Source organism: Giraffa tippelskirchi, chromosome 11 (assembly GCF_054371585.1).
Source record: "Giraffa tippelskirchi isolate mGirTip1 chromosome 11, T2T-mGirTip1v1.2.pri, whole genome shotgun sequence".
Taxonomy (NCBI): domain Eukaryota; kingdom Metazoa; phylum Chordata; class Mammalia; order Artiodactyla; family Giraffidae; genus Giraffa; species Giraffa tippelskirchi.
In genome coordinates this window covers 93725575-93742748 of record NC_137285.1, presented here as the reverse complement: position 1 = coordinate 93742748, position 17174 = coordinate 93725575, and the positions used below count along the sequence as shown (strand labels likewise).

General features: G+C 38.9%; 1 protein-coding gene across 1 annotated transcript in view; it reads right to left on the bottom strand.

The window, feature by feature from the left end:
• The window catches only part of ATM (ATM serine/threonine kinase), a 150433-nt gene that overhangs the window by 16382 nt on the left and 116877 nt on the right, over window positions 1–17174 (bottom strand). Inside the window, exons 57-60 of the mRNA XM_081545355.1 lie at window positions 16440–16580; window positions 15493–15609; window positions 6665–6814; window positions 1751–1916 (exon numbers count right to left, since the gene is read on the bottom strand). Of these exons, the coding sequence (XP_081401481.1) occupies window positions 1751–1916; window positions 6665–6814; window positions 15493–15609; window positions 16440–16580 (574 nt within the window). The remainder of the gene's footprint in view (window positions 1–1750; window positions 1917–6664; window positions 6815–15492; window positions 15610–16439; window positions 16581–17174) is intronic.

Genomic DNA, 17174 nt, shown 5'->3' with positions numbered 1-17174 from the left:
GTTTCATTAGGTCCCATTTGTTTATTTTTGCTTTTATTTCCAATATTCTGGGAGGTGGGTCATAAAGGATCCTGCTGTGGTTTATGTCGGAGAGTGTTTTGCCCATGTTTTCCTCTAGGAGTTTTATAGTTTCTGGTCTTACGTTTAGATCTTTAATCCATTTTTAGTTTATTTTTGTGTATGGTGTTAGAAAGTGTTCTAGTTTCATCCTTTTACAAGTGGTTGACCAGTTTTCCCAGCACCACTTGTTAAAGAGATTGTCTTTTCTACATTGTATATTCTTGCCTCCTTTGTCAAAGATAAGGTGTCCATAGGTGCATGGATTTATCTCTGGGCTTTCTATTTTGTTCCACTGATCTATATTTCTGTCCTTGTGCCAGTACCATACTGTCTTCATGACTGTGGCTTTGTAGTAGAGCCTGAGGTCAGGCAGGTTGATTCCTCCAGTTCCATTCTTCTTTCTCAAGACTGCTTTGGCTATTTGAGGTTTTTTGTATTTCCATACAAATTGTGAAATTATTTGTTCTAGTTCTCTGAAGAATACCATTGGAAGCTTGATAGGGATTGCATTGAATCTATAGATTGCTTTGGGTAGTATATTCATTTTCACTATATTGATTCTTCCGATCCATCAACACGGTATATAGTTCTCCATCTATTTGTGTCCTCTTTGATTTCTTTCACCAGTGTTTTATAGTTTTCTATATATAGGTCTTTTGTTTCTTTTGGTAGATATATTCCTAAGTATTTTATTCTTTTTGTTGCAATGGTGAATGGAATTGTTTCCTTAATTTCTCTTTCTGTTTTCTCGTTGTTAGTGTATAGGAATGCAAGGGATTTGTGTGTGTTAATTTTATATCCTGCAACTTTACTAACCCTAAAGACCAGAAAATTACATTTCTATTTTTAAGACAGATGATAGCATGCTTTGAAATGTTTTTAACCTAATGAAAAACACCAAGAGATGTTACAGAAAAAATAGTGAACAGAGTGTCAGGATGCCTGGGATGCATGGCTAGCTCTGTCATTAACTGGGCCTACTTTCCTCTTCATAAACTAAATTAGTTGAATCAGATTAATGATTCTCAATGTAGAAAAAAAGAGGGTTTCATTATTACCCAGAAACTTTTCAAAACATACATGTCCTGCCTTCCTGGTATACTGTACCTAAGTGATGAAAAGGGTGTTCTTTTATTAAAAACAATAGATCACTGATATTCCTGTTAGTTTCCATACTCTAAGATGTTAACTGCTAATCAACTGTTAATTCCAAACTCTTAGAAATTAAACAGTCAAAATATATATTGTACACAGAATATTTAAATATATATCATTATTCCTACTCCTATTAAACAGAATCAATCACTGGGTGTTAATATCATAGTGTTATAAAGGTTATATGCAGAAGACCAGTAACAATTAAAGGAAATAACTTAAATGGAATTATCATGAGGTTTATTATTTTCCAAAGAAAATCCCAGAAAATAATACATTGAGGGAAGAGAAAATAAGACATATTCATTATTAAGTAAAGAAGAAAAATAATCAGTCTTATTTCTCTTCCTGGAAAAAAGAAATTCTTTCCTGCCAAAATACAAAGAGCTATATTTAGAAGCTAAGAATCAGGATCAACAAGAAACACAATGATCTAATGAAGGTGGCTTGGTAAAAACCACGATCACCATCATCATCTCCCTGTAACACAGAATGTAGGGAGTGCTGAATCTACTAAAATGTATAAGAAGATTACCAATAGAAGAAGTAGCCACACTCCGAGTATAAGCCAATCGTTTCTCAAACCACACTGCTGGATCCAAGAATTTTTCCATGCAAAAGTAACGGAAAACTGGTTGAAAATTTTGGCAAATCTCCATGAAAGCTTCATATTTCTCTTCAAAAGATTTTCTCTGCACATCCTTTAATAGATAAAATATAAAATTATTTTATCAGTATTGTGTTGAACTAATATGTACTAGGAGTTTCAATAAGAAAATGGTACAGTAGATATAAAGGCAATAAAAAGAAGAACTAGACATTATCTTTACCTACAAGAAACTTGTCTGTCTGGAATATTCCAGACAGAGAAGACTGGCAGACTACAGTCCATGGGGTCACAAAGAGTCGAACAAGACTGAGTGACTAAGCGCACACACACACACGAAGCTACAAGTCTGGTCAGGGAAGCAATTAACAACAAACTATAATCCCTTTAGGGTTTTCATGTTCATTTCAGGGGAAAGAGGCACACCAACAGTGACTGTTATTTGTTTTAATTCAATTCTAATTTGAATGATTCTATAACCTATGTGGAAGTAAACACAAAAATGCCAAAGGTAGCTCCATATATTATTAGGTATATCACAGATCTAGGGGTGTGATAAGAAAAAGGAAGAATCAGTCACGGGCTGATTGATTCTTGACTGTGGCAGTAAAGCAGTTGAAACATCTCAGATCTGTCCTTCAACGCTTCCTTCCTATATAATAACTTCCTGAAGCAAAGCTTACTTACATCAAAGGGCTCAATTCTCATCTATGGACTGATGACTTCCAAATCTGTATCTTTAAAAAAAATATTTATTTCATTTTTAATTTGAGGATAATTACTTAATATTGTGATGATTTCTGCCATCCATCAACATGAATCAGCCATAAGTATAATATGTCCCCTCCTTTTACAAAATTTTTTATTGGAGGATGATTGCTTCACAATATTGTGCTGGTTTCTGCCGTACATCAACATAAATCAGTCACGGGCACACCTATGTCCCCTCCCTCCTGAACTTTCCTTCTGTCTCACCCTATCCCACAGTTCTAAGTTGGCAGGGAGCACTGGATTGCAGTCCCTGTGTCACACAGCAAATCCCCACTGGCTCTCCATTTTTCATGCTATTCTCTCACTTGGTCCTACCCTCTCCCTCCCCTACTGTGTCCATAAGTCTGTTCTCTAAACCTGTGACACCGCTGCTGCCCTGCAATAATACCTACACAGACATTTCTCCAAAGAAGACATAGAGATGGTCAACAAACACGGGAGAAGATGCTCAATCCTCATTATTCAGTTCAGTGCAGTCGCTCAGTCATGTCTGACTCTGCGACCCCATGAATTGCAGCACGCCAGGCCTCTCTGTCCATCACCAACTCCCGGAGTCCACCCAAACTCATGTCCATCAAGTCAGTGATGCCATCCAACCACCTCATCCTCTGTCGTCCCCTTCACCTCCTGCCTCCAATCCTACCCAGCATTAGGGTCTTGTCCAATGAGTCAATTCTTCACATGAGGTGGCCAAAGTATTGGAGTTTCAGCTTCAACATCAGTCCTTCCAATGAACACCCAGGATTGATCTCCTTTAGGATGGATTGATTGGATCTCTTTGCAGTCCAAGGGACTCTCAAGAGTCTTCTCCAACACCACAGTTCAAAAGCATAAATTCTGCGGCACTCAGCTTTCTTCACCATCCAACTCTCACATCCATACATAACCACTGGAAAAACCATAGCCTTGACTAGACGGACTTTTGTTGGCAAAGTAATGTTTCTGCTTTTAAATATGCTATCTAGGTTGGCCATAACCTTCCTTCCAAGGAGTAAGCATCTTTTAATTTCATGGCTGCAGTCACCAACAGCAGTGATTTTGGAGCCCCAAAAAATAAAGTCGACACTGTTTCCACTGTTTCCCATGAAGTGATGGGACCAGATGCCATGATCTTAGTTTTCTGAGTGTTGAGCTTTAAGCCAACTTTTTCACTCTCCTCTTTCACTTTCATCAACAGGCTCTTTAGTTCTTCTTCACTTTCTGCCATAAGGGTGGTGTCATCTGCATATCTGAGGTTATTGATATTTCTCCCAGCTATCTTGATTCCAGCTTGTTTTTCTTCCAGCCCAGCGTTTCTCATGATGTACTCTGCATATAAGTTAAATAAGCAGGGTGACAATATACAACCTTGACGTACTCCTTTTCCTATTTGGAACCAGTCTGTTGTTCCATGTCCAGTTCTAACTATTGCTTCCTAACCTGCATACAGGTTTCTCAAGAGACAGATCAGATGGTCTAGTATTCCCATCTCTTTAAGAATTTTCCACAGTTTATTGTGATCCACACAGTCAAAGGCTTTGGCATAGTCAATAAAGCAGAAATAGATGTTTTTCTGGAACTCTCTTGCTTTTTCGATGATCCAGCGGATGTTGGAAATTTGATCTCTGGTTCCTCTGCCTTTTCTAAAACCAGCTTGAACATCTGGAAGTTCATGGTTCACATATTGCTGAAGCCTGGCTTGGAGAATTTTGAGCATTACTTTACTAGCGTGTGAGATGAGTGCAATTGTGTGGTAGTTTGAGCATTCTTTTGCATTGCCTTTCTTTGGGATTTGAACGAAAACTGACCTTTTCCAGTCCTGTGGCCACTGCTGAGTTTTCCAAATTTGCTGGCATATCGAGTGCAGCACTTTCACAGCATCATCTTTCAGGATTTGAAACAGCTCAACTGGAATTCCATCACCTCCACTAGCTTTGTTCGTAGTGATGCTTTCTAAGGCCCACTTGACTTCACATTCCAGGATGTCTGGCTCTAGGTGAGTGATCACACCGTGGTGATTATCTGGGTCGTGAAGATCTTTTTTGGAGAGTTCTTCTGTGTATTCTTGCCACCTCTTCTTAATATCTTCTGCTTCTGTTAGGTCCATACCATTTCTGTCCTTTATCGAGGCTATTTTTGCATGAAATGTTCCTTTGGTATCTCTAATTTTCTTGAAGAGATCTCTAGTCTTTCCCAATCTGTTGTTTTCCTCTATTTCTTTGCACTGATCGCTGAGGAAGGCTTTCTTATCTCTCCTTGCTATTCTTTGGAACTCTGCATTCAGATGGGAATATCTTTCCTTTTCTCCTTTACTTTTCACTTCTCTTCTCTTCCCAGCTCTCTGTAAGGCTTCCTCAGACAGCCATTTTGCTTTTTTGCATTTCTTTTCCGTGGGGATGGTCTTGATCCCTGTCTCCTGTACAATGTCAAGAACCTCTGTCCATAGTTCATCAGGCACTCTGTCTATCAGACATTATTAGAGAAATGCAAATCACATCTGTGTCTTTGGCTCAGGTATTTTTATTAAGCTCTGGCCTGATGTGCCTCTCCAACTTTCACTCAATATCTACTTGGATCACTTCCAAATCCAAACTAACTCACCTTCTCAGATTTGGCAAACCTCAGTCACTTCCTTTATTCATCAACATGGTAAATAGCCTCTCCATCTACTCCATTACCCCAACCAGGAAACTGGGCACCACTGATACTATTTTTCACCAACCCCACTTATAAACAGCAACCAAATCATATCAGTTTTGCCTCTTTAATTTTTCTTATGTCAACTGCCTGTTCTCCATTCCTACTGTTATTACTCTTAGACTCAATCTCATGCTTCTAGTCAGCTTTCTCAAAAATATAAGTGTTGTCACAGTTTTCTAAAATGCCAATCTGATATTACTATACTTCTCAAGGGTTCTCTATTGCTTACAGGATAAAGTGCAAATTTCTTAGCATTTCATGAAGCAACCCTCCACTTTTTGACTAATGACTACTGCTTCAGTCTCATCTATTCCTCCTCAAAAACTAAGCCTATGCCATCTTTACTTGACTGTTTGTGCCTCCTTCCTTTTTGCTTCTATGTTCCTTCTTCCTGGGAAACCAATTCATTTATAAAACTCACCTCAAACACCATCTCCTCTATGAAGTCTTTTTTCTTTTAATAAATAAATATTTGTCTATTAATTATTTGGCGGGTTAGCTCTTAGTTGCAGTACGTGGGATTTTTCATTGTAGCAAGAGGGCTTCTCTCCAGCTGTGGCACATGGGCTTAGTTGCCCATCAGCATGTGGGGTTTAAGATTCGAGACCAGCGATCAAATCCATGTCCCCTGCTTTGGAAGACAGGTTCTTAACCACTGGACCACCAAGTCTTGAATCTGATTCTCTGCACTCTTTCCTATCCCAGGTAGAGCTGATCACTTCCTCCTCTGTCCCTACACAAACCCTTCCATCACAATCCCTATAGTGCTTTCCCATACATTTTTTTAAAATGTATAACAGAAAGCACAACAAAAGAAAAAGTAAATAGATTTTAGAGTTGGACAGACAAGGTTTAAATCCTTGTTCCATTATTTATTAGTTCACTGACATGGGGGAAGCTAAATTCTCAGAACTTCTTTTCATCTTAAAATGGGATAAGTATGATAGTGATTACTCGTATTTGTGAAGTCCTCCCACAGAATCCAGTAAAGAGGAGACATTCAATAAATGTCACTGATTGGGTCAATGAATGTCAGACCAGATGGCCAGTGTGATGTGATGTGGCAAAAGTCTTAGAAGGTCTCCCTTTCATAACTTTTCTTTTTTGGTTTTAGTTAGTATTTTGTTTGTTAAGAATTACCTTACCCCAAATTCGAAGCAAACTGGCAAACACTGAATAATGTTACATTTCTCATCTGACATGGGCTGACACAACATAGTTTAAAAACTTTCCTTTTTCATTCACACAAACTTTCATTCTAGTGAGCATACTGTCTTATACAATTACCTGATGAAATTAAAACTGTTTACATTCCAAAATATTTGATAACTGTCAATTTTCATAAGCTACCAGATAATCTTGTAATAACATATATATTTGAATGTTACTCACCATCATTTTCTTTTGGCAGTGATTGGCACTGAAATCCTTTGGCCTGTATCTTTTATGAGCACCATTCTCATTGTTAACAAGAAATTCACCAATAGGGACAGTTCCTGTGCACCATTCAAGAACACCACTTCGCTGAGAAAGGGGAACCACCTGAAGTTACAGATTAAATGCCTTTTGATTATGGGTAGGCGTTCAAGAGCATGTGAAGATTATTTAATTATCAGAGTCAGTGTGAAGCATTTTTTCAAGTTGCATTACTACTTTTCTGTCCATAGGAAGAAAGCAACTGAAAATAAACAAGCTCAAACAGTAAGATTTTCTAGCCTGATGCTTAGACTCCTAAGAACCGGCTCTTGTCTCAATCTTCATGATTCCCTGAGGGGTCAGTCCCGTTAACTGTACTCATCATTTGTGACTCACCGAGCCATACTTAGGTTACTGCATCTAGCAGAGGAATAACTTTGCTTTCCTTATCACTTTAATACAAAACTCAAAGAATTTCACTCTGGAAGACATCAAATGCAGTCTTAATTTGGGTATACTTTAATAATTCAAAGTGTATGTATTCTTGCTTTGCAGTCTCGTTAGCTACACCAAGAGGAAATGTATTCCTAAACATACTGTAAAATGAACACTTTTACCAGAAAGATTAAAATGATTGAAAATTATGACATTATAAATATACATAAAAGTAGAAAATAATATAAACACCCTTTTACCTACTAAACAGCTTTATGAAATCTAAGATTTTTTGTATTTGCTGGGAAGAGACAAAACTCCCTTTGTACTCCTCACTGACCCTGTGCTCCTCCATACCAACAAGATGACTGCTACCTTGCTTATCATGTTCACATATTTTGGGGTATACAGTACTTTTATTTCAAAGCTTTATATATATATGTACGGCTTCCCTGGTGGGTCAGCAGTAAAGAATCTAGCTGCATGGCACAGGAGTTGTGGGTTCAATCCCTGGCTAGGGAAGACCCCCTAGAGGAGGGCATGGCAACCCACTCCAGTATTCTTGCCTGGAGAATTCCATGGACAGAGGAGCCTGGAAGGTTGCCGTCCATAGGGCTGCACAGAGTTGGAAATGACTGAAGCAGCTTAGCACAGCATAGCACATATACATATATATATATGTCACTGTAAGCTTTAAATAAAGATATTTATACTATATGTATGTTTGCAATTGCTTTTTTCTCAATCAACACTATTTTATTAATACCTTTAACTATGTTAGTACATTTAACCCTAAGTCATTCCTTTTAACAACTCTGCATTGTATAAATATACCATAATTATCCAGTTTATACAACTGGAACTGATTAATATTTACATTGTTTCCAGATTTCCCCAGTGCTACTATGAATTAGTCTAACAATGAATACATTTCAGTTTTTCTAGGTATACATGTACCTGGAAATTGAAGAGCTGGGTCATTTGGGATATGCATCTTCAACTTAGGTAATATATACTGGCAAACAACTATCCAAAGTAGTTGTACCAATTTATATACCCATTAGCAGAGTCTACTCTATAACCTCCCAACATGTAGTATTTATCAAGACTTCCACATTTTGTCAATCCAAGAGGTGTGTAATAGTATCTTACTGTGGTTTTCATTTGTATTTTCCAGATTCCCAGTAAAGCTGAGTACAATTTGACAGGCTCATTGGCTATTCAAATGTTTTCTTCTTGTGAATTGCCTGTTAGTATTCTTCACCCTTTTTTCTCACTGGCTTGTCTTTGTAATAGCTATATCCATATTCTGTATATAAATCCCTTGCTGTTATTAATAACAATCCTTTTTGTTATCAACATTTTAAAATTTGTTTTCTCAGCCACCTGTCTTTACAGTATCTTTAATTCTATAATTTTTAATTTTAATATACTCAAATATGTTTTATTTTATGTTCTGTGTCTTAACGTGGTAGAGAATTCATATTTATTAACTATGATTTTTGAGAGTTTATTATGTCTTACCCATGATGCCAGGGCACTGAGAACAGAGCGGCAATGAGGCAGATGAAGAACATGTCCTTATAAAGCTTCATTCTGGTGCGGGAACACATACACTAATAGACATCTAATGATGCCAGATAACAAGTATAAGAGAACAAAACATATTTAAAAAAGTAACAGAGACTTTTTTTATATGGTCAGAGAAGGCCTCTCCGAAGAGGTGACAATGGAGAAAAGCCTGAAAGAATAATAACCTAAGGGAAAAGTTCATGCGGAGATCTGAAGAAAGAGTATTATAGGCAGAGGGAAGTGAAAAGCCCTGCAGTGAAACAAAATCAGCATACAAGGTGCTTCAGTCCTAAGCCCCCACTCCCCCCTTCCTTGCCTGCACACACCCCTCCTGTCTCCTGCCCCCTCTGCCCTTCCCCTGAGGTCCCCCTCCCTTTCCCCTGAGGTCCCCCTCCCCTTCCCCGGTGGTCCCCCTCCCCTTCCCCTGAGGTCCCCCTCCCCTTCCCCTGTGGTCCCCCTGCCCTTCCCCTGAGGTCCCCCTGCCCTTCCCCTGTGGTCCCCCTGCCCTTCCCCTGAGGTTCCCCCTCCCCTTCCCCTGTGGTCCCCCTCCCCTTCCCCTGTGGTCCCCCTCCCCTTCCCCTGAGGTCCCCCTGCCCTTCCCCTGAGGTCCCCCTGCCCTTCCCCTGTGGTCCCCCTCCCCTTCCCCTGTGGTCCCCCTCCCCTTCCCCTGTGGTCCCCCTGCCCTTCCCCTGAGGTCCCCCTGCCCTTCCCCTGTGGTCCCCCTGCCCTTCCCCTGAGGTCCCCCTCCCCTTCCCCTGTGGTCCCCCTGCCCTTCCCCTGAGGTCCCCCTGCCCTTCCCCTGAGGTCCCCCTCCCATTCCCCTGTGGTCCCCCTGCCCTTCCCCTGTGGTCCCCCTGCCCTTCCCCTGAGGTCCCCCTGCCCTTCCCCTGAGGTCCCCCTCCCCTTCCCCTGTGGTCCCCCTCCCCTTCCCCTGAGGTCCCCCTGCCCTTCCCCTGAGGTCCCCCTGCCCTTCCCCTGAGGTCCCCCTGCCCTTCCCCTGGAGTCCCCCCCAGCAGCTGTGATCCCACAGCAGGCTGCATGCCCCTCCCACGTGGGCTTCCTCTCAGTTTTTAGTGTCTGGGCCTTGAACACTTTATGATTGTCCTCTCTAGATGAGTAGGCTCAGGGCTCGTACCCTGTCTCAAAGATGCCAAAATGAGGCCAGCTCTGGCTCAGCCTTAGGAAAACACTGCTGCTCAGATCCTAAGACCCTAAGGCCTGAGATGGTCACAGGCCTAAGCCCTAGAGTCTGGCAGAACAGGAGCCATGCCCTGAAGTTCCTAAGAGGAGCCCTTTTGCAAAAGATTTGTGTTTTAAAGCCCTTTTCAGGACTTCAGGCTTCCTTTTGCCCTGTGCCCACCCTCCCTGGTTAGAGGGGTGAATGGAAGGGTTTGCCAAGGATCATGGACACAGAGTAGGCCCTGGTACCATGGGTCTCAGGCTACTCATCACTTTTCTTATAGGAGCATAACCAGGAGCAAATGAGGCAGGGCAGAGAGGGCTGGCCCCTCCTTTCTTCCCATCCTCCCTCACATGTTAAACTGTCTCCAGTAGTAGAAGGAGGCCGGTGATGGTGAGTCCCACTCTGTGTATCCTTCCTGAGCCTGGGCTTACACTCAGGGCCGAGAAGCCCCCAAAACAAGGCCCTCTTTTTAGGGGCACGGCCATAATCTTGGGAGCAGTGGTAGATCACGGGCATTTTGGTAGGCGACAATTAAACAGGTTCTGGCTGCCTATTAATGTGGTAAGGTCTCTTAATTGGATACAATGGAAAAGGAGCTAGAAGAACCCTGGCCCAGAAGACTCCGCTTGCTCCACTAAGCCACAGAAACCCTGGGGTGATGGCCTTGTATTGAGGGTCCACTGAGAGTTGGTGGCCAAGCCTCCCCCTTTTCTCTCCCCAGGTAGCACTGGAGCCTCTTCCTGCCCTCAGCCTGGGTCTTCCCCAGTGATGTTAAAGATAAGTATGATTCCTCATCTTCAGCTCTTTTCATTCTCCAAAAATGCACTTAACACTCCGCATTGTAATTGTCTGTCTGTTTCCCCTGGTAGACTATGAGCTTCTTAAGAACTAAGACTATGTTTTATTACTTTTATATCCTCAACACCTGGTAGAGTATCTAACACACCACTAGGCATGTAAATAAACAATTACTGAACAAATGAACAAACAGATCTCATAGTCTTTCCAACTTATTTTCCTTCTTGCTTAAGTATCTCTAAATGCCTTCCTCCCAGAAAATCCAGCGTTATCTTTGACTTTGAGCTAGCTGTGGTCCTAATGCTTGATCACATTAACATTCTTACCTCCTAATATATTCCATCAAAGATCTCTTTTCTAAAATTACTCTCTATTACTATCTAGTTACAAGGGGAAAAAAAATCAAACCCTTGGCTTTTGTTGAGAGACTGATGGAGAAATGAGTAGGTTGGCTTTTTTCTATCTCATTTCAGAGTTCAACTGTGATGTTGGTTGATGTAAAAACATTGAACTCAAGTTTCAAAAGGCAAATGGCAATGTTTTTCATAAGGCATAATGAAGAATTAAGTACAAAGCTTCTTGCAGCATTTAAATGTTGTTTATAAGACACTGATTTTAAAAAATGAATCCTTTCATATCTAAGATTTTAGGCTAGTTGTTCAACATACTTTCTAAAAATGTAGTTTTGGTAGAGATAAATTAGCCCAGTCACACGAATTCTGGTTATCAGAGGGCCATGTCTCAGTGCCAGCAAATACGATACGAACATTGTCTTCCTTCATTTCCATGTGATTCTCTCTGATATCTTGTGTTCCTCAATATACAAGTCTCTCCTTTGAGGCTGCATTTTGACATTTGGGTTGTTGTCTTTGTTGCTGTTGTCACTAAATCACCAAGTCGTGTCTGATTCTTTTGCCACCCCGTGGACTATAGCCTGCCAGGCTCCTCTGTCCATGGGATTTCCCAGGCAAGAATAGAGGAGTGGGTTGCCATTTCTTTCTCCAGGGGATCTTCTGACTCAAGGATCAAACCCACATCTCCTGCATTGGCAGGCAGATTCTTTACCACTGAGCCACAATTGGGTACCAAGAGTTAATTCCAGGCAGTCAATGACCCTGCTTTTGTCACAATGGTCACAAGAAGATTGAATGATAGATTGGGAATGACTCCACAGAGGACTAGGCAGACTGCTTCACTACATACAATACAGTACTTCCAGGAACCTTTAACTGAAATCAAGAACAACTAGCAACAAAGCTACAACAGAGCTTTCACATTTTTGTAGTAATCTCAAAATAATATATATAGATCTATTGGCCCAATAATACAATTCTGAACAATAAAGTCAAACCCAAACTCTCATATTTAGGGGTCATTTAAAATTTTTATTATTATCATTTTTTAATTGACTTAGCTGTGCCAGGTCTTAGTTGCAGCACATGGGATCTTTGATCTTCATTATGGCAAGCAGGATCTTTACTTGCAACATGTTAAAACTCTTACCTGTGACATGTAGGATGCCTTCTTAGTTGCAGTTTGTGGGATCCAGTTCCCTGAGAGAGCTTAAACCCATGACCCCTGTCTTGGGAGCATGCAGTCTTCCAAGAGGTCATTTTTTAATATTCAAATATATAACATTAAATAATTACACTATTTAATTGGTAAAATAGTTCTCTGTGAAAATCTGATATTTAAAAAGTTACAAGGTAGAGATGGAGTTTAGTCATTTTTGCCTTCAAAATATTTAGGTCAAGGTCTTCTCTCATGCTTTATAGCAATGAACTCTGGAAGCTAAATTGTGTTATTTGCTTGGAAGCCTGAGCTGCTTTCTGAGAAAACCAGGTGATCCTACAGCCCAAGGGCTTCCCCCGTGGCTCAGTGGTAAAGAATCTGCCTGCAATGCAGGAGATGTAGGTTTGATCCCTGGGTCAGGAAGATCCTCTGGAGGACGGCATGACACCCCACTTCAGTATTCTTGCCAGGAAAACTCCATGGACAGAGGAGCCTGGCGGGCTATGGTCCATGGGGTTGCAAAGAGTCAGACAAAACTGAAGTGACTGAGCACTTACAGCCCAAATATTTTGCAACATATTGGATCCCAGCTCTTTAGTCATCAACTTTGCTATCTAAAAGTGTAGCATTCAGAGCATAAAACTTCCCTTTCATTCATGTTATTGACTATCTGCCCTCTAAAAACATCTGAGCAATCAGAGGAGACAGTTAACAGCTAATCAACTTTGTCCTACAATGAAGCTAAATCAATAGATAGCAAATTAACTAGACTGTTGGGTCTCAAAGTGTGGTTCCTAAACTGCAGATGCATCAGCATCACTTGGTACCTGGCTAGAAATGCATATTCTCAGGTTCCATCCTAGAATTAGAAATTTTAGGGGCTCAGCAATCTGTGTTTTAATAGACCCTTCCAGGGACTAGAATGCCTGCTAGATTTGAGTAGCACTGATCTAAACCACATCAAAGAACAGATTTCACAGATCTTTCATTTTAACTTTTGCTCTTAGCATTTCATGAGAACTCGCTTTTTGTTAACTGGTACTAGAAAGCATCAAGTTAACAATAAAGTTTCATGTGACAAATTTCTCACAAACTTGAAAGTAAGAAAAAAGTGTGCTTTTTTTTTTTAATGCTTTCCCACTCTTCAACTTCATCCAACTAACAAGTGAGTTTTATATTTCTATTTCTGTAGGCAGTTAAGAAGCTCTAAAAAAAATCTCAGTTTTCAGTTACAATAGCCTGACTCAATCAGAATTTTGGAGGGTAGATCTAATTTCTTTTTCCCTGCTCCCTTAACTATTTGGTGTTTTTAATTTAACAATTTTTTTTATAATTAAAAAAATGTTCATTGAGGGCAATTCAAAATATATTTAAAAAACAGGTACTACCCATAATCCCATCATACCCAGAGTTAACAGCATTTAAGGAACTTTATGTCAAAGCTATATATTGATTTCTTACAAATGTATATATAAACATCTGTCAAGGCTACTTTGGTTTCATATGACTGGCAGAGTCCACTTTCACGTACTGCTTTTATCAAAGACATTTAAGTCATTCTCACCAATATATTTTTCAAGATAAACTTTTACATCATGTTTCCACATTACAAAATTTTTACTGGAATTTCACTGTCTACGCTAATTTGAAATCAGCTGACATTTTTCAGTGACTTCCCATTTACGATGTGGTTCTTTTACCTTATCCTAATTTTCCTTTTTTCTTTTTTGTTACATTTGTGGATTTTTTTTCATACAGTCTTGCATCTTTCTTATTATCATTAATCCTAAGCAGCGTATTCACATTATAAACATTATTGTATTTTTTAGTTATATTTTTAAGCTAATCTTAGTTGATGGTTGGGATACCTAGCGTTTAAGTAGGGTTAACTTGCTGGAGAAAATGAACACGTGTTGTTTATATACCATTTTGCAGGTTTAAGAAAGATATGGGACTATCCTAAGTGCCTCTGAAAGACTGCTTCTTTACTAATACACAGTAATTATCTTAATTTGTTTATATCTTCATAGAAATAGAAACAACAAATAAATAAATAAGCCTTGTTACAGCAGTGACAGAAGAATAAAGGGCAAATAGGACACATAGGAATGAAACCAGAAAGGAACACCTATAGAAAACAAGCCCTTCAAAATGAAGGTTTACTGCAATTTTTAAAAATGCAAATGTGCTAGATGAGCATTCATGTAAGGGTCAAAGATGATTAAATTAATAGAATAATGTGACTTAAGAATTATCTTCTCAGGCAAAATGCTGGAGGAAATGCAATTAGGACATCCTTCTATTAAAGGTAATCTGACAATATCTACCAAATTATAGATGCATTTACTGTTACCCATCAATCCAACTTTAGGAAATCTATCCCACAGATTCACTGGTGCATATATGAAATAGATTCAATGTTATTTATTGCAGCGCAGCACTGCATGCTATAGTAAAGGACTATAAATAACCCAAATGCCTATTTTATATGATAAGGACTTGTATGATAATTATGTACTAATACACAAAGCAGTTGTTAAAAAAGCAAAAAAATTCTATAATATATTGCTGATTTAAAAAAATATTGTCTCTACTCTAGGAAAGGGGGGAAAATAATGAATTATATTCATATAGTCTATTTATGTAACACTGGAAACAAATGAAAATGGTACTTATAAGGGTAACGGATGGTGGGGCATGAGGTTTACAGGGAAAGGGAAAAAGGTGAGAAAAGGCTTCCCTTTTTATATTTTTTTCTGTTATTGGATTTTTGAACCATGCAAATGTATTACCTAGTCAAAAACTAGCATATTTAAAAATTTAAAACCCTACATTATATACTATATTCTTCACTGAATCAGTATTTTCTTTTTAACATCACTTCTCTTCTAAAGAGCACTTTTATACCAGAAACAGGCCAAATGGTCAAACATAAAGGGAAAATACTTTAGCTCATTACAAGAACAAGATTTCTTGAAACAAAAAAATTTCTGCAATTAACATTAATGTACACTTTTACAAAAGAAAAATACTGTTTAAATCAGAGCTTAGCAATATATGGCCTTTGGACCAAACCCAGTCCCAAACTATTTTTGTATAGCCTGTGAGCTAAGAATGGTCTTTCAGGTTTAAAGGGCTATCAAGGAAAAAAATAAATAAAGAATATGCAACAGAGAGCTATGTGGCCCACAAAATCTAAAATGTTACCCTTCACGGAATGTATTTGCTGACCTCTACCTCAATAATGGCATCTTTTATATAAAGGATTATATGTCCTTTATGAAGCAGCAGAAATAAAAGTTACCTTATAAGTGCAAATAGTCAACTTCCTCTTCCTGGTTTCAGTATTTCTCTGCAGTAATGTATTACACATCTGGAAAACCTGCTGCATGACGGCATCTTGTCTCAGGTCATCTCGGCCCTTCAGAATAATCAAAACACAACTAACTAAGCACAGTTCATTTTCTTTACTATAAAATCACACAAAATCACCTGAGGGCAGCCAGAGGGCACGTGGAAATCAATCTGAGGATCTGTGCTCCCCTTAATAGTCTCTTAAGCAATTAAGACCTAATACTATTCTTTTGTTTGTGTGTCTAACACACAAACACAAACACACTAACAAAGAATAGTATTAGAATAAGCTACATCACTGTAGACCAATTTAGAAAAAAGATGTACCCTTCCCCACTCCCCATCACAGCTGCTTTTGTAACTAAAGTAACTGGAATGTCTACACCTAAGGGCACCCTGCCAAACACCAAGGTGGAGGAGCACTGTTGTCTCTCTGCTACTTCCCAGCAAGGCCCCAAGAGCTTAAAAGCAGAGTAAGGGAGGAGTGCTATCCCTTTCAGATACATTTAAAATAGCACTTAGCACAATGCCAGACCCAAGATACTGAAGCACGGGCCTTCAACTTGAACTATTCAAGAAAATAAGCAACACTCAACAAAATTTTTTTTCTCATAACAAGTAGGCTGATGGTTAAACCTCACCATGTCTATACGTGTTAAAAGTATTCTTTCACTTCAACCAACTGTTAAAATAAGGCTGGTCTTTCAGACACACACACAAAACCATGAGGAAAACTATTCTGCTTCTAGAAAACAATTTATTTCTATTTTGTTTTCCTCACCTGTAATTATTGAGAACAAAACCAAAGAGCCAAAATAAGAAGAAAGTATCAGTTAGTTTTTCTTTGATGTTTTTTATTAATCCACTAGGAACCACACCACAAAAGCAAAGTCTCACCTTGACAAGCTGTCTCCTTTCCTTTCCATCAGAGCCCAAACAATCTATTATTTTTGGTAAATTTAAACCTCCTGCTAAACGAAATTCTGCTTTAAATGACTTTATAGTCACCAGATTTCCATATTCTCCTGTGGGGTCCACCTAATAAAGTATATAAATATGACAATCCCTTAGTACTCAATTTGCATTTAAAGAAAAGTGAATTTTAAATGACAATTTTAATACTAAGCAGAGCAATGAATGACAATGTGCTGTTGGTTAAGAACAGAAGTGGTAACTTTATAAACGAAAGGCGATTTGACATTGGAAAGGCTTCAAAAAGCAATATAGATAACACAATTTACCTCCATAAATATCTCCTAATAAAAGAAGTTAGACGAGTGTTGCTGAAAAAACTATTCAACAACCCTGGTTCAGGTGTTACCATTGATCTGTATATGTTAAGTCATCAGTATAAATTAAGTCATCTCCTCACAAAAACAATAAGGTATATTTTAGAAAAGTATGGAGAGGAGTTTTCTAGGTTTTAATTGCTAAATTTGGCAGTTTCACAAATATATTTAAATAAGTAACTTTGTTGATAGGTTGATCCACATGATGAAGCTACGTTTCAAATCAAATAACCATACATATTAAACACTAAACTGCAAACTCAAAGGACAGATTTTACAATGTAGTTAAAATGATCATTTTCTAAACTGTAACCTTTATTTATTATGGACTTCCCTGGTGGCT